The 18,139-nt window shown below is 45.1% G+C and overlaps 2 protein-coding genes and 1 long non-coding RNA gene across 6 annotated transcripts in view; 1 reads left to right on the top strand and 2 right to left on the bottom strand.

The window, feature by feature from the left end:
• ADCY5 (adenylate cyclase 5) overlaps window positions 1-3,972 on the top strand; it is a 166,405-nt gene extending 162,433 nt beyond the window's left edge. Inside the window, exon 21 of the mRNA XM_033211005.1 lies at window positions 1,503-3,972. Within this exon, the coding sequence (XP_033066896.1) occupies window positions 1,503-1,631 (129 nt within the window). The 3' untranslated portion in view covers window positions 1,632-3,972. The remainder of the gene's footprint in view (window positions 1-1,502) is intronic.
• LOC117083402 lies at window positions 2,263-10,306 on the bottom strand. Its single transcript, XR_004437070.1, has 2 exons — window positions 5,579-10,306; window positions 2,263-5,486 (listed from the first exon to the last, which is right to left on the bottom strand). It is a non-coding gene; the product is annotated as an uncharacterized LOC117083402 (long non-coding RNA).
• A 2,061-nt stretch (window positions 10,307-12,367) lies between these two features.
• SEC22A (SEC22 homolog A, vesicle trafficking protein) overlaps window positions 12,368-18,139 on the bottom strand; it is a 74,575-nt gene continuing 68,803 nt past the window's right edge. For 3 of the 4 annotated variants that reach the window (XM_033211009.1, XM_033211008.1, XM_033211007.1), the window contains exon 8: window positions 14,400-15,066. In XM_033211009.1, the coding sequence (XP_033066900.1) occupies window positions 14,866-15,066 (201 nt within the window). In that variant the 3' untranslated portion in view covers window positions 14,400-14,865. Of the gene's footprint in view, window positions 15,067-18,139 lie in introns of all 4 variants that reach the window. The other variant, XM_033211006.1, reaches the window with a different exon arrangement.

The raw sequence follows: 18,139 nt of genomic DNA on the forward strand, positions 1-18,139 counted from the left end.
CCTCCCCCAGCCCCAGAAGCCAAGGGCCCTGGCCAGAGACTCAGAGGCCTTTTCCCCTTGCTCCCTCCTTTGCAAGCTGGGCTTGTGGTTTCCAGGCCTGCTGTTCTTCAGCGGCTGCTTTTTCTCAAGCCTTCCTTGATTCCCTGCTGTAAGTCTGATGGCAGAGGCACTGCTCTGGGCAGTAGTCCCCTGCAAGGCCCTCACCCACAGTTCTGTGTGAGGCTGTGGGAAGTCAGCTTGCCTGGCCTCAGTTTTTCCAGGTGCTAACTGTGCTGCTTCTAAGGTCTTTTGCCAACATTGATGATACTGCTTAAATGTCCCGACTTCTCTCCCCCACAGGGCCTCTGAATAAAGAGCCTGACCCCAAGCTCAGTCCTGGTCCACTCAGCCTGACCCGGCTGGGGTGTGGAAGTTGGCCGAGGGGCCTGGCCTTGATGGCCTGTTCTTACCTCCTCCTGCTGAGGAGGGCAGCGGGATGGGCCTAGAGATAGGAGCGAGGGTCATGTGTGTTTCCAAGGCTTCCAGCCCATTCAAGGACAGGTGCAAGGGACAGCAAGCCACCACAGTGACCCAGCACCTTACCTTGCGTGGGGCTTTGCCACACAGGAACTGCAGCTAGTAACACAGTGGGGTCCCTCTCAGCAGCCCACCCAGCACTCCCACCCCTGCTCCCTGGCGCTCCCAGCAGCGGGCTTGCAGCGTGGCTGGGGTGGGGAGCTCTGATGACGCTCACAAACGGCTCTTGGATCATCGCAGGAGGCACTGGCCATGCTGCCACTCCCCACACCTGTACCCCGCCACTCTCCTCTTTCACCCAGCAATGGGATAGTGAAATTAATGAAGCCATCAGGGAGCTCCGTTCTTTGTTCCAAAAGCTAAAGCAGAGCCAGGTAACAAGACCTGGACCTAAACCCAGGCCCTGCCGTTTATTAAGTGTGTAACCTCAGGCACGTGACTTAGATGCTCTGAGCCTCAGGGTAATAATAGTAGTCACCTCACAGGAAGATGCAGTGAGATAAGCAAAGGCTCTCAAATGACCTGTGGTGAAAAAACAGCTTTTAAAAATCATTCTGATCTGTCACGGAGGGATGCTTTTGTACAGCACACCGGGGACACCCTTGGAGACGGGCTGCAGCCAGGTCAGATGGCTGTGAAAGTTCCCCCGCACTTACTCTCCACTCCTGAACTTCTCTGGACTCAGGGCAGTCAGTCCATGGACCACAGGCCACACGGAGTGGCACTGAAGCAGCACATGCAAGCTGCCCGTCACAGTGCCTGGCACGAACAGGTGCTGAGGGTGAGAGCTGGCATCACTCTTTTCTTAGGATCCCTTCCACGGTGAGCTGCTGTCACTCCCTGAGAGCACCACAGTGGGGCAGCTGCCCCCTCCTTCTGTGTCAGGGGTGGCAGCAGGGCTGGGCAGTCAGAGGTGGTTCTACCCCACAGCAGTTCATGGCCAAGGCCATCAGTGGCTTGTCCCCTCTCCTCCTTTTCCCCCACAGGTCACCACGGACATGTACCAGGTGCTGGCCGCCAACACGTACCAACTGGAGTGCCGGGGCGTGGTCAAGGTCAAGGGCAAAGGCGAGATGATGACCTACTTCCTCAATGGAGGGCCCCCGCTCAGTTAGCAGCTGTTGGCCAACGGTGCCAGGCAGCCTGGCCTCCAGAGTCATGGAAGCAGCTTCTCTGTGTGCCGGGGGTGGCGGGGAAGCCATGCTCCAGCCCGCAGGGCTGCGCTGTTGAGATTTTCCACTTGGACTCCAGAGCAGCTGCTGCCTTTGCTGGTGGGCAGCGGCCTCCGTCCCAGGCCCTGGGGTGCCAGCGTCCTGCGAGCACCCAGCTGACCAAAGATGTTTCCCTCTGTAGAAGACTCTGCTAGACTGGGTCTGAAGCTTGAGTTTTCTAACAGGTGCTGCTGCACAGGTGGAAAGGAGCCGTGGGAATGTGTGTGTGGCACGGCCCGGACAAGGGCAGGGCTGAGGGAGGGGCCTCCGACTCAGCTGGGGGTAGACGGGCTGGACTCTGGCCTGGGGGAGCCTAGGGACCCCAGGGGTCTGCTTTTCTATGTGAGCCTTTAAACTTCAGACAGAGAGGCCGCCACCCTGCGCCTGCAGGGGCTTTGGGGCAGGAGTGCTGGCTTTGGAGGGACTGTGGCCTTCATCATGGTCCTCTGCCCACACCTCCACGCACACAGACAGTGCCCTAGGAGGGAAACAGAACTAATTACGAGGGGGAGGCAAGAGGACGCCAAGCAAGGAGTGGTGATTCTGAGAAAAATATTTATTAAATAAAACAAAACAAGTTCTCCGTGCCCTTCTTTAGACTATGCTAGTTGTATGCGTGTAAGAGACACACAAGCAAACGAGGACGCCACTCGGGGGGAGGGCGGGGATCCCCACTTGTCTTTTTTGTATTTTTTATTTTGTATTATTGAAAGCCTTGGAGATCTCACAGATATGCCAAATTCTATATTTTGTAAATTCTCTATATTAGAAAACAGCCGTGCACAGCGAGGCGTGTGTGCTCATTTGTACTGTGCGTATGTTGGCGTATGTACTGATGTGTATGTGCGTGTGTTCATTCTGTGGAACTGGTCTCACACAGGACGCGTTTCCCTCCTTTCAGATTTGGCAGTTTTGGGTTTTCCCGGGTACCACCAGAGCAGCGGGTGTGTGCTTTTGGGGTACCATATGCTCAGATTAAGTAGGAGGATGCATGGACACATTGACCCATCTTTCTCTGACACACGCACGCGTGTGTACACACATGCACACACCCTGCTTCCCCTAAGCAAAACGCAGACGGAATGATTGATAAGAAAACAAAAAGCTGCTTTCCCATCCCAGGCCGAGCTGGAACCAAGGGAAGCAACCTCATCCTGCGGCAGGCAGTGTGGCGCCCTCCACCCTCCACGCCCTGAGAGTTCAGACGTTTGCTGCTTACAGAGGCAGCTCCCACGGATTCTGGAGTGCTTACAGAAGGCCGGGTGCTTTGCAGGCTGGGGAAGAAAGCCAAGCCTGCCTGGCCTACTCAGCTGGCCAACGTGCAGGTGGCTCTCCCTGGAGCTGTTCACTCAGACTGGGGGTTGCAATGTGCAGCCCTCAGGTTTGAGGAAAGGGAGTGGCCTTGACCTCCACCGGCAAACCAGGCAGAGGAATGGGTAGAGCCCAGCTTTAGAGTCCACAGGGAAAGCTAGCAGGAATTTTGTTTTATTGGGAGGAGGCAGTTAAATATACCAAGAAAAAAATACTATTTTTATAAGCTATGAGGAAGGCATTTGGAAAATGATACTCTACCACAGAATTTGATGGAATCCTTAGGGCCCATGCCCAAATCTTCCCATTGCTTCTCAGGTTAGAATGATCCTCGCCTCCAACATGAGCTTGGAGGCGATGAGGCGGTGGCTTTGTGCCAGCTGCCACAATGTGACTTTGATATCCACCTGCACCACCTCTCACTGGGCTCTAGCACCACCCTCCCCTCGCCGCACACTAATCTCACCACAATTCGAACACAGCTCTGAGAAACAAAGTGTGCGGACCCAAAACTGCCAAGCCTGAGTCTGTCCCGTGCTTCTGCTGCTCCATCCTTTGAGTTCTGCATTGCCATCCTGCCGTCGAGGGCAGGAGGCCCGCTTTCTTCCAGCTGTTGTTCTCAAGTTCCCTGCCCCTCCACATCGCCCGCCAGTGGTGTTGGGTTTTCGTTCTGCTTCCAACCTGAGTAAAGTGTGTGTGCTGAGTTCATCCCGTGTTCCCCCATGGTCATGGCCTCCCGGCCCCATGGGGACCCCTCTCTCATCCCAGCAGTGACTGGTGACAGCGTGCAGGTGCAGTGCCAGCTCTTCGTTCCCTCTAAGGGGTGTGCACTCTTTTTATTCCTACTCTTGCAAAAACAGATACGATTATGATTTCCCATGGAAATTGAAAAGTCTATTTAAATAATTTAACTATTAAACACTTTCACTGGTAATGTGTCCTGGTCTGATTTGCAGCTTGGGCCAGGGGGGCCTGGCCCTGGTGTGAAGAACAGTGCACCCAGCCTTTGGGGTGCTGGGGAGGGGAGCCGCAGAGGGCAGAGAACTCCCTTGAGCAGGGGACAGCACCTTGCTATAGCGATAATGTTGGCTGAAGACTGCGGTCCTTGTGGTGGCCAGTGGGAGAACACTAGTGACCGTAGCAAGAGTCAGTGTATGGGGCTGGGGAGCAGATGCACCCAGGACAGGAGGCTGAGGAACAAGGGCTGAGTAGGGACCAGGAGTGAAGGGGATACAAAATCCAGCATCAGAACAGAAAAGACCAGGTCCAGGGAAGGATGCTCTAAACAGATGGGCCAAACATGTTTATATGCCACAAGAAAGAAAGGTGAAAACACAGGCATGGAACACAGATAATGGAAAGGACCCAGGCAGGTGAGTGCGGACAGGCTGCAGGCTAGAAGTGAACTGATTTGACTGCATAGCTAATAATGATGGCACTCTCTGTGTGCCACACTAGGATATGCGCCATACAAACATTATCGCATTTAATTGTACCGATGAAGGAACTGAGGCACAGAGAGGTTGAGTTATTTGCCTAAGGCCACACAGCTGGTAATGAACAGAGATGAGTTTCAGAGCAGGCCCGTCTGCCGTCAAACCCCATGCAGGGGACCTCCTGCAGGCCTAGGACTCCTCTCCCCACTGAGAGGAAGGGAGAGGTGGTAGGGGAGGCAGGGGCCCCTGTCAGCACTTCCCGCCTGCTGTGCCATCAAATGCCAGCTTATATTTGGGTTAAGGAAAGAAATTCAGAGGGTGCTGCTCACGTGAAGTTGAACACAGGTGTAAATAAAGGCAGCAGTGAAAGATTTCACAGCTTCACTGACCAACAGCCATGTGGGGACATAGATGTGACAGTCCTGGGCATGTGGCCTCCTGCTCCAAAGAAGGTAGACATCATTAGGACCTCAACGTGCCTGGTGAAAGATGTCATTTTATTGAGGTGTGACTTTAACTCTGAGAAGTTTTCACACTGGAGTACATTCACTAGAAAAGGAGACCAAATGATTACATGTTCAAACTTTAGGGGCCAGTTGGCCTAAGTGGGAACCTCAGCTCCTAAACAACTTCCACTCTGCTGTGGCCGGTAGAGACTTGGCCCTCAGGCAGCCTCCATGAAACCGCCTGTGTAGATACCAAGGAAATGCAACTCAAAACCTTCAAAAGCCCTTTCCAACTCCATCCCCACTGAGCTAGTCCCAGAGAACTTACTTGTTCCTCCCTTATGAGGGTCTACTTTTTTCCAAAGGCATATTCATATCTAGAATACTAATTAACAGTTTATTTGAAAAGATGTTTTTGATAGGTAGGGTGAGTTTTGAACACCACTTTAATGCCCACTGACAGCAAACATCACTAAAACCAAGACCAGACTTCAGCCAACATGGTAATGATTTGAGTGTAGCAGCTAATCAGTGGGAAGACAGTGAATCCTGGTGCATTGGAGAGGCTGAAAATAAATATTCACCAGCTAGCCATGTAACTTTTAAGACATTCGAAGTTAGAAATACATTCACAGAACTTTTCCAAAAGCGAAATTACCTGAGTGGCATGTAAATGACGCCAGGAGCTGCGGGTTTTCCATAGTGCTGCGATGCCCACGAGCTGTCCATCAGTGGGATATGAGCTCCATGGAGCCTGAAAAAGGTGCTGAGTCCAGGGCCCTGCAGGGAGAAAAGCCTTCTCAGGCATTTCAGCATATAGTGCTCACAAGTGCTGAGCAGATTCTCACTGCTGCCTGAACAAGAGAACGACGATGGCAGTGACAAACACACTCTGAAATCCGGCAGTTTTTGAATTTGTCTAAATCCAAATCACACACTGCAGAGAACAAATGCTGTCCGGTTCACCTTCAGAGGGAAGGGAACTGACAGGGCTTGGCTATGCTGGCCCTGGCTGCCCACCGCAAGGCCCCCACCACTGAGCACGGGATCAGAAGGAGAGTTGGAAGGGCTGCTGTTATTTATGGGTTGGGGAGGGGTTGGGCACAGCAGACCAGAGAGACCATCCTGCTCCATTTGGATGAACTTCATGGTGTGTAGAGAGCTTCCATATACGTTTTCTCACCTGTACCTCCTCAGGCCTGGGAAGCCATTTGAGAAAAGACTGGAGTCTTGCCTGAGGCCACCCTGGTACTCAGAGCAGTCCCTATGGCACTAGCCCAGAAGCACTTCTGTTCAGGGTGCCCATCTAGCTGGGTACTAAAGAGCTTGGCAGGAACAGTGGGCTCACCACTCGTCAAGATTAACAATAGATGAAATGAGATCCGATGACTAAACTGGGCTTTTCTCATCCTTCCAGATTTTCACAAAAGCCGTCTTGGTGGCTTTTCATCCCTGTCTTGGGAAGGAAAATGTGATATTGGCTGTCCTCTCGCCATCTTTCTTTCCCACCTGCAGGGTCCCTGCTTGATGAGACGGACATGAGCAAAGGCAAATGAGGGCATTGAAGCGGCTGGTCTCCAGGCTCTCTCCCTCCACTAGCACTCCCTGAGTCTAAATATTTGTATAACTCTTCATCCAGTCTTCAAGTGCTAGACCTCATGTACCGTGCAAATGTAAACACAATGTAATTAAGACGTTAAGATTACAGCCAAAGGCACAGACAAATGAGGTAAAAGCATCGTGCCAAGGGGGATCTGTGGGAAAATCACCTTCAAACTGAAGTCAGGACCAGCCTTTGCTTTGTCTTCCTGCAGACACCAGTCCAGCCCAGCAGCGTTCACGACACCAGCACAGCCAGAGGCCTCTCCCTTCAAGGGCCCCATTCAGGAGTGAGGGGTGAGTGGAGATCAATCCAGGTTCACAGAGCAAGCAGAGGGTCCAGAGAGGGAAGGGGAGGAAGACGGTGAAGACGATAAGATTCACCTAGGGTTGAGAGCCAAGTAGGCAGGCATCCTGTCCCCACGGGATTCCTAGCGCCCAACCTCACCCGCCTGAGTGTCTAGTGAGCAGAGCGGAACCACTGAGGGCCTATGCATCCCCAGGGCCTCTCTCCTACTGCTACTCTGTCAGGACCATGAATTTAAAGAATTCTCACTGGAATCCATAAGGGAGACTACCACTGTGTTTTCCCTTGACCGATTTCTAATTTAGATCTGCCTGGAATCAGGTTTGTCAGCATCTCTGGTTAGCCTGACACTAGTTTTCTTATTTTGCAAAATTGCTTCCCCACTTTGTTAGCCATAGTGGCAGTCCCCTCCCGGCTCACATGGGTTTTTTTGGAGGGTGCCTTTTGCCTCGGATTCTTTTAAAAGCCATGTTGCATTTGTGCAATTTAAGAGCGCCTTTTAGCTCTCACGTCCCCAGTATCTGCATGATACTGCAGCTGAAGGCTGTGGCTGCCTCCCCACACCCCTCACCTTCCCATCAACACGTGTGCACACTCACGAGGGCCCTTAGAGTGTGGGCACGAGGGCTGCCGCCATCCATGAGCAAACTGTAGATCAGATTCGAATGTTCCAAGTCAGGTGTGTTGGGACCAAAATGCTGGTTCCACACTGGATAGGGCAAGGTTCCTAGAGGCACCTCCCTCACTCACCAGCACCCCAGTGCCTGAGAGACTCTGCAGGTACTGGCGAGCACAGCCTACCACTCCCAGGTGTGTGACATGGGGCTTCATCCTGCTTCCTTCCCTTGGGAGGACTTTGTTAAGGTGGGTAAAGCACCTGGCATACAGCAGGCATTTGGCAAATGTGAGTCCTTCAACCCCCCCTTCTTTCTGGATGCACCTCCGGTGCCCTGCCCAGAAGTCTGCCCACAAGCGCCTGCCTGCTAGCTATTTCAATGGGATTCTTACTTAAGTGGTGGCTTCTGAAAAGTTTTGTGCAATGATTTGACATTCGGGGGCATCTGCAATTTAAAAGACTCTTTCTACCTTTAACTGCAATAAGGAAGACCACAACGTGGTGGCAAATGCTTTCCTAGCACTTGCTGTGCCAGCCTCTAAGTGCTTTACATTTACACACTCAATCATCAGAACACTGCTTTGCCAAAGGTATGATTATTATCCCCACTTTACATCTGAGGAAATTGAGGCAGAAAGATTAAGTAATTTGCTGAGGTCACCATGCTAGTAAAAGAAAGAGCCAGGGATGATTCTGGCTCCAAACTCTTCAACACTGTTTTACACTGTGAAAAGTTCTCTTCTACTTTTTGGTTAATGTTTTCAGAGGGATCACAAATTCCCTAATCACCTAACAGAATTCCCATGAAATGATGTCAAGTCAAAGAATCAACCTATTCTGGCATTTTGCTAGGAAAAACAATGTTTGTAACACCCAAATCACCAATAATGCTTTTATTTTCCTCATCAAAAGCCATTAATTTATATGTTAGTTTTAGTACAAGTACTAAAATGTATACTTCTTGCCCCAATAGCTAAGGTATAGATAGGCTTCACCATACCTCTTGCAGCCATCTGTCCTATGTCATTGTTATAAATGTAGAGATTTTAGGAAACTATTTTATTCAACCTGGGACATCTATACTGTAGGAGTTAGCACTGACCTGATCTCTTATTACCTGTATATATATTCCTTTTATATTTAAATGTATTTCCATGTTATCCAGCTTAAAATCACATGGTAGTTAAGAACTCATCTGAGTTCTGAGTCAGATCTGGACTGAAATCCTGATGCTACCACTTGGGTTAGGTTGTGATTGTGGTCAAGTCACTTAACTTCTTCATGGCCCAGGTGGCTCATTTTTAAGAGAAAACCTTCATAAATGCTTTCAGTGAAGATGACAAGCTTACCATAGTGCCTGTCACACAGTATACATTGCCATTTCCCCCTTCGTGTCTGCTTCATCTGTTCACACTGCTGCTAAAACAGTAAGAACCCAGCTGCTGTAACACACACATTCCCTGAGAAGTTCCTGAGGCGCACTGCGGCACAGGAAAATGAGCACCAACTTTTCAGCGATTTCAACCCAAACTCCAAATCTGAACTTCACATCCACCACTTCACATCCACCACTAAGTGTCACACCACACAAAGACAAGTTCCTGACCTAAGTCTTGGTTTCCTCACATGAAAATGATATAGTGCCTCCCGCTCCACCTCATGCTGCCATAAGGATTAACTACAGAGAAGCCAGCACTGGCCCAACACATGAGCTAAGAAGCCTTCTCCTCATTAGTCCTAGGCACTGGAGGAATTCAAAGTGCAAGGGTGAAATAGTCTGTTCATCTTTAGGTAAGATCCTTTGCAACCCAACCTCAAAGAAAAGTGCTGGCACAAAGAAGGTAAGCAAGCAAGGCAGAGCTGGGGAGGGGACACCAGGAGCAAATGGGGAGTGGAATGCCTGAGTCCTGCTTCCTGTTGTCAGATGGCGCCTGAATGTGCTTTCTATTGGGTGATGCTTGTATAGCTATGCTGTGAGATGCAGGAGAAAGGGGTGAATGTAAACTGTGGGTGGGTTTGGGCTGAAAATACTGTTTGTTGCCAAGGAAACACAAGGAACGATTCATAAGGCTAGGATATTGATTTCAAAAACTCTGAGAACTAAGGCTGATCTCTCAGTTTCCTAAAACCCCCAATTGTGCTGAGACGACTGATTACACATCAGCATTGCCAACGCAGAAGAAACCTGAATACCCACGCATCAACACCACTTACCGTTAACAAGCAGGAGGACGCGCGCCATGTGGCTTCCAACCACAGCGTTTCCACGTTTCTTTTGATTTCATCTGCTAAATAACCTAGAAAACTTGGCCACTCAAGAAAGAGACATTGCAAGAGTGGCAGCCAGTTTTTCTCTTTGAAAACCTCAATGCTTAAACAGGAGACTGCAATCTGCCAACATTCAACAGCAGCCCCAGAACACTAATGATCAGACACCTCCAACCTTACATAGGTAATGCTCAGAGTGCATTCTCAGCAGACTCAGCCCTTTCACACAAACTCAGTCATAACCCTTAGAGCCGGGTTTCTTTTGTTAACTTTTAGTGAGGATATTGCTAAAGTCAATTTAACCCTAAAATCAGATCTTATTGTACCACAGCATTTTTAGGGAGAAAGACTTTGGTTCCTTAGAGATAATAAGGCAGAAAAATACTATAAAGCCTTGAACATAGACAAAGAATGTGGCCCTAAAGAGTGACCTATAACTTGTGGTAAGGCTAAGTGTTCAACGTGGTTTTGAGTGGTGGCTGCTCTTGAATGTATGTGTTCTTTTACCACACACTCCACAGAAGTTCTAACTCTTACAGTGAGCCAAAAAGTCTACTAAAATAGTAACAAGGGGCCGGGCGCGGTGGCTCAAGCCTGTAATCCCAGCACTTTGGGAGGCCGAGACAGGCGGATCATGAGGTCAGGAGATCAAGACCATCTTGGCTAACACGGTGAAACCCCGTCTCTACTAAAAAATACAAAAACACTAGCCGGGCGAGGTGGTGGGCGCCTGTAGTCCCAGCTACTCGGGAGGCTGAGGCAGGAGAATGGCGTGAACCCGGGAGGTGGAGCTTGCAGTGAGCTGAGATCTGGCCACTGCACTCTAGCCTGGGCGACAGAGTAAGACTCCATCTTAAAAAAAAAAAAAAAAAAAAAAATAGTAACAAGAAAGGTGTACACACACACAACACACTTTGTTGAGTTTCTTGGAAACCCAACAGCTCAGAGTACAGCCTTAGGTGACTTAGTAAACCTTTTGAAATAAAGGCCAAGCAATTGTCTTTTAGGGGAGCAGCTGGCCTCAGGAGCCACGGAGGTTAGGTCCCTTATGACAAACTTCTGGTCTCTGTGGAGCCCTTACAAAGTAGGAGTCTAATGGGGTTCCACACGCGGCTTAACAGAAATGGAGCCATCCATCTCTCCACACTAGATTCCGCTGTGAAGACCACATTTACTGCAATATAAATGTGCTAATTACAAAATTGGGTAAAGGTTCTCCATGTCTTAAGGCATTTGTCTCAAATGATTTTCAAGCTTACTACTTGTTTTCAGCTTAGGATTCTTATGAAAACAAAATCCTTTATTAACCACACCTACACAAATCCCCCAAACCCTGAAATGGAAGCCTTTGAAAGCTGGCACAAGGTAAGGATCCAAGGCACAATCATAACATGTACATGTGTGAAAATTGAGAATTCTGTTAATTTTAGCGCTTCACAGGACCCCAGTGAGAACACCTTTACTGGAAAGCATCAGGAAAGGCTCCCCTTAAGGAACTGGTATGCTTCTGACCTACTGATAGGGCAGTGCGTAACTTCTTTCCCTTCCCTTAGCCTTGGTTCCAGAAAGTTCCAGAATCAAATTTTACATACAATAATGTATGTAAACCCTCCTTTCAATTTGCATTTGTTTTTCTTCCCTTTCTGTTCATATTTCATTAACATGGTTGTATATGTCTTTTCTTGGTATGCTGCTTCAAGTGCTTTTGGGAAAGAGGCCAGGTATTAATGTAAACACATTTCAAATACAGACCAAAAAAAGGAAGCAAATATTGCAATTATTTTGAGTATATAAAAGAGGGTATCTTTGCTCTCATGGTATACCTTAATCAAAAAGCAGTATTGAGGAATTATCTAAATTAAAATGCACCTCTTAGGATAAAATATCCCAGCAGCAGGCCTGTACTCACCAATTTCAGAACCCCTCAATTCCTTGGCTTTACCAACAACAGTCATATTCCCTGAATATAACACTGGTCACCTTCATTAGTTCCATGCTAGTGCAAAGAGCCCTGCACTAGATAGATCAGGGTTGTGTGTGCTTAGCTATGTGAACTGGGTAAGTCATTACCATCTCATCACCTCTGTGTCCTCTCCCTTAGAATGAGGGCAGCTACTACTGTAGCTCCTATGCTACAAAACTCACTATGAGGAGGTAAACTCAGGCTTGTTCTTAGAAGTAAAAGTGCAATATAAAACATAAGATCATACACCGTGGAGGCCTAATGTGATTCTTTCTAAAGAGCCTAAGGACTTTTGAGACAGTCTCACTCCGTCACCCAGGCTGGAGTACAATGGCGCGATCTCAGCTCGCTGCAACCTCTGCCTCCCGGATTCAAGCGATTCTCCTACCACAGCCTCCCAAGTAGCTGGTACTACAGGTGCCCGCCACCACACCCAGCTTATTTTTTTGGTATTTTTAGTAGAGATGGGGTTTCACTATGTTGGCCAGGCTGGTCTCGAACTCCTAACCTCATGATCCACCCACCTCGAGCTCCCAAAGTGCTGGGTTTACAGGCATGAGCCACCGTGCCTGGCCAGGACTTCTTTACACCAATTTCTTTTTCTAAATTCAGTTCTTTTTTGGCAACATGATACAGGTGGGGAAACGATAGAAACATGGAGATACAGGCACCAAATAATGAAAGAAAACATTTCTATACATAAAACATTTATACCTGTTTTCATTTTTTTACATTAAGATGTAAACATCCTCTTATTCAAAATAGCCAGTGAAAAAATAAAAACAAAAACAAAGTAAGCCTTTAAAAATAGTTGGTGAGGAGTTTTCAAGTGTTCTTGCTGAATGTATCTGAATACCAAACATTGTAACTGGTCAATTCAATGACAAGGAGGTAGTTCCTGAACCAAACCAGTGTGAGCTGTGTCAATACAGAGCCAAATCTCAACCAGAATCTCCAACTTCCCTATTTACAAGAAAACTCTGTTTTAACCTCAGTTTAGAAAACCTTTTTTGAGACAGAGTCTCGCTCTGTTGGCCAGGCTGGAGTGCAGTGGCATGATCTTGGCTCACTGCAACCTCTACCTCCTGGGTTCAAGCGATTCTCCTGCCTCAGCCTCCCAAGTAGCTGGGACTAAAGGGACGCGCCACTGTGCCCAGTTAATTTTTGTATTTTTAGTAGAGATGAGGTTTCACCATGTTGGCCGGGCTGGTTCTCAAACTCTCAGACTCAAGTGATCTGCCTGCCTAAGCCTCCCAACGTGCTGGGATTACAGGCGTGAGCCACCGTGCCTGGCTTGAAAACCTTTCTAAATTGAACCACTTCACTTTCCTGGCTACAAAATGCCCAACACAATTCAATGGTGTTCTGATGATTCAGGATATTGTGATGCCTTGGGGTATCTCTCAGAATATGCATAGTTTTGCTAGAGCAGAAAACTGGAGCAAACTATAGTTTCCTGTTTTACATGAATCCCTGATATCATAAGCTTACTGTCTTCTTTCACCTCATTCTCCTAAAAGAAGGGTGCAGACTAAGGTTCTAGTTAAGCAAGATTTTACAGTTCTAGACATATTCACAAATACTGGTTCACGCAAACAAGACAGTTCACTAACTTTACCCTCTGGACTATTTCTTCTACTTAATAAATATGCCCAGTAACAACAATTACAATGTAATGGGATCTGTTTTTCTGGATGATATCCAATTTCAGCATCCTTTAAATTCCTTGTTTGAAATATTTTCTTTAAAAAACAAAGGAAAATCACTCATGAAGATGACTTCCAAAACCATGAGAGTTATAGATTTTGCTAATGGAATCAAACTGTGCTTCCTGTATTATTAATTCATAACTGCTTAAACAATCTTTAAAACGTTATCAAAAAGCAAGTAAGTTATCTCAGATACTAGGGGCTTAATTCCTCAAAGCCATAAAATAATAAGTTGCTAGGAAAGCTACCTTCTGATTCTTAGTACAGTCAAGCATTTCCATAGTGCAGGACCCACGCCACTGGTGGCACACAAGATGTCTTTAAGTGGTGCAAAACACAGAATAATGCTGAATCACAGTGAGAATGTCATTCCCTTTACAGTTTCCTTTCATCCTCTGACTATTCCAGAGACAGTGCCTCATGCTGGTGCTGGTAACATGTCCCTCACTGCCACAAAGAAAGAGCCTAAGATTCGGAGCCTTTCTAGGCATTAGTTTCTAGCTAGAACTGAAAAACATTCTTTGTGTTCGTCTTATTTATTTTGTGGTTACCTTTTATTTACGGCAAACTGATACTGGTTTTCCACTTGTAGCAGGATTCATTTTTTAAAAAAACTTTAAAATTTAAAAGATAAATATTAAGAAAATAATACAAGTAGTACTCAAGAGACTGAAGTTTGGGAAACAACGGCTATAGTCTAATGAGTCATAGTTTTTAGACGTGATTTCAAAAGAAACAATAAACGTGGATTAGAAAGGAAACATCCATTACTGTATTTTCAATACTTGTGATGTTCCAGAGACGAGCTCATCACAGCCTTCTTCTACATCAGGTGATTTCCAGAGTTAAGATTCAAGCAAAAATATAAAAGTAAAAAGAACCAATTTCACACCATCTTGGACTTTATAAACTCTTAGTACCATAAATGTGCAAATCTGATGTCTATATTGATACCAGATAAATATCAAAATATTTCAAAGCAAAGAAAATATTTGCACATTGCAACAATGTAAAATCTGATATTTATCACAGTCATTTATTTAAAACATAAACTTTCCAATTTCTGCAGTTTTTTATTTGGTCTATACTAATGCCTCACAAAGGCAAACTCAGATTGTAGAGTTCCTCCTGCCTGGTCCTCAGAGCAATACCACATCTATTTTCTGAACTCTTCAGGAAGGATTCAGGACGGCTGGCCAAGTCTTCCAATGGCATACGACTGTTCTTCCACTGTTATGGCCTTGAAGAGAGAAATCTTCTCCTCTGAATGATAATCTCATGGCCAACATTCTTCTGAGAGGACTTTTCCTAGAAGGTCTTCCATGCTCACAGGCACGCCATGCTGATTTTAAAAAAGGAAAGTTGGAGAGAAAGAAAGCAGAGCTTCTCCTCTGTGGGGAACAGCTTCTTCATCACAGTGGCAGTTATGATATGTTCCCTCCTTTTCTCCCTGAAGCCAAGGCAATAGATCTGAAGGATGGTGTCAGACATCATAATCGGGAGCCTTGCCCTGGGCTTGCCTTAGCCAGATCTGTAGTGTAACAAATGCTCCCACAGTCACATGAAAGAAAAGCTGCCAGAGGTTGCGCAGTTCATAGAGATACATGTTGCATAGACAGATTAAGCCAAAAGTCAAAAAAGATTTGACATTCCTCCAGCCAGTGTAGTAGACAAGTAAATAACACTGTTCAAAATATAAAAATTAAAGATGATTAGGGTTACAGGAAAAGAAACAGGTATTTCCAAAATAAAATTGTAACAGTCCAGAGAGTAAAATATAAGAATGGATAAGGTTATTTTTTTATCTAGGGATAAGATAATGTAGCATATATCTAAGACATTCAGCTACGAAAGTTCCACAGTTTGAAAGGGACATAGACTTTTCCTCTTATGTTTTTCATTTTTCAGAAGAAAAGCATTTTGTATCATATTTTAAATGGAAGTGCAATGGAATGACTCCCTTGTAAACAGGCTGGGCAAATTCCCCATGGTGACAGGCAACTAAGAAGCATTCCCAGGGTCTGCAGCGGTTCCATTCTTACCCAGGAAAATACAGAAAGTTATTTACATACAAGCTATTCTACAAAATGGACTCTTATATAACCCGAGTCTGAGTATTAATGAAATCCACAACATTTTACTAGTACCCCAGTGAATACAAGGAACTATGCTAGGTACAGCATCTGACTGAACATTTGAGGGAGAATTCACTCAACAAGTATTTACTGAGGGCCTGCTACAAGTCAGGCATTGTTCTTCAGTTGTGAGTAAAACAAAGCCCTTGCTCATATAGATATTACATTTTAATGGAGAAAAATTATAGATGTATTTTAAATATGTAATATCAAATAGTTATGTCTTGAAAAGAGATAGCAGGAAAAAGGGATAGAGAATGATAAGAATGATAGTGGGTGCTATTTTAGATGAAACAGTAAAGAAAGTACTCCCCCTCACCGCCCCTGCTTATCCTCACATTCACCCTCTACTGCTTTGTTTTTCTCCACAACAACATACTTGAGAAATGTGCTTATTTTGTTTGTCATCCACAGGCTTTCAATAGAATCTATGTTTCACGAGGGGTGAGATTTTTTACTGTTATTTCCTCATTTATCTCCAGTGCCCAGAACGGTGCCTGGGACACAGTAAGTGCTCAATGTGTTGAGTGAATAAACTGTTTTCTAGAAGATGTCTAAAACTCACAACCTGGTAAGTGTAGGAATCACAAAGTCTAAGGAGAGAGGCCCAGGTCTCTCTGGGGAACTGTATCCAGGCTTCAGAATGGGAAGGACATTCCAGTGTCTGTTATAATGCAGAAAGAATGTGGAAATGTTCTGTTAAATATGTTCAGTTCTTATATAAATTTGGACTGTTTACTTAAGAAGAAGACTGCTATCCAAGCAAAATGAATTGGAAGTACTTATCAGTGATTTTCATCATATAAGATTGAAGAAATAGAAAAAAATAGCTTTTTTTTGAAATAATTTTAGACTTATAGATGCAAAAATAGTTTCTGTATACTCTTCACCCTGTTCCCAGTTATTCTCTTATTTAATCATAGTATAATCATCACGTAATCATGTAATTATCATGTAATCATAGTATCCTCATCAAACCAGGAAATGAACATTGATTCAATACTCTTAGCTAATCTACAGACTTTATTCAGATTTTGCCAACTGTCCCACTAGATTTCTGGTCCAGAATCTAATCTGGGATTCTGTATTGCATTAGTTGTCATGTCTATTCCAATCTGTAACAGCTCCTCCATCTTTTTTAAACAAAAAAAAATTTCATGTCCTTGACAGTCTTGAAGAGTAGTCATCAGTTATGTTGTAGGAATGTCCCTCAACTTGGGTGTGTCTGATGTTTTGTCAAGATTGAAATGAGGTTATACAATATTGGCAAGAATACCGCAGAGGCGATATGCAATACATGTTACTACATGTTAAATTAGATCACTTCATAAGGTGGTATCTATTCCCTTTGCAATTTTTGTCTTTGGGGCAGGGAGTTGAGATTATGTGAATATCTTATCTCATCATACTTTTGCCCACTAATTTTAGTATCCATTAATGATTCTTGCCTGCAACAATGATTACTGTGGTGTTCACTTAATGGTGATTTTATGTTTCCAGTTTTTATCTATACTTATTGCTTGGAATGCTACTGTAAAAATGAGCTAGCTTTTCCAGTAATTAAAAAAAAATATGTGTGTGTGTGTTTATATATATATATATATTTTTTAATTCATGGTTTTCCAGGGCTTTTTAAAATAATGGGTCTCTACCCCACATATTACTTATTACAAAGAAGAAAAAGATATATTTGCAATGGGGATTTGGTAGACACCATCTTAACCAAATGATTAAACTTATCACGTTTCCTGACTGAAGCAACAAGAGATATTCAGCCCATAAAGCACTGTTGTCAGAATATTTCGCCTTAATCTAATCACGAGGAACAGAGACTAATCCAGATTGTGGGTCATTCTATATGGTACTTGCCTGAACTCTTAGAAAAGTCAGTGTTATGAAAGACAAAACCAAAATAAAACAGAACAACAACAAAAAGGCTGGGAGACTGTATCACAGACCAAAAACTACACGACAATCAAATGAAATGCATAATCCTGGATCGGGGAAATATAACCACAGAAAACATTTTGGAGACAACTGAAATAATCTGAATAGGAATCCTATATTAGATAACATTGTGTCAATGTTAAATTCTTAGATGTGATATGAAGTCCTGGCTATGTAGAAAGATGTCTGTGTTCTCAGAAGATACATCATGAAGTATTTTAAGGTAAAAAATATCATGTCTGTATCTTACTTTAAACACAACTGCTCAGGGACTTCTGTTTCTGGGAAGATGGAGCAGACACACTTTTCCCTATTTCTCCCACTAAGTATAAATAAAAACACTGGACATTATATGTAAAACAAGCATAACAAGACTGAACTGTGGAGGAAAAGCAGACAAATAAAGGATCTTGAGAACCAAGAATGACACAGTGGTAGGTTCTCTGAGTTTTCTTTTTTGCTTCATATATCCCAGACTTGGAGCTGAAGAAGCTGGCAACTAGAAACGCCAATGCATGCATATCAAAACAACCAACCAACAACAACGAAAAACCCTCAGTAACTCAGTAAGATCTTGCTCTCTCTGGTAAAAGACTAGGAAAGAGGCACCTTAGCAAGACAGAAAACTTTTAAACAGTAACTATTATACTCTAGCCAAACATCACACAAAAAAAC

The sequence above is a fragment of the Trachypithecus francoisi genome, unplaced genomic scaffold, assembly GCF_009764315.1.
Source record: "Trachypithecus francoisi isolate TF-2019V2 unplaced genomic scaffold, Tfra_2.0 Lachesis_group0, whole genome shotgun sequence".
In the NCBI taxonomy this organism is placed as follows: Eukaryota; Metazoa; Chordata; class Mammalia; order Primates; family Cercopithecidae; genus Trachypithecus; species Trachypithecus francoisi.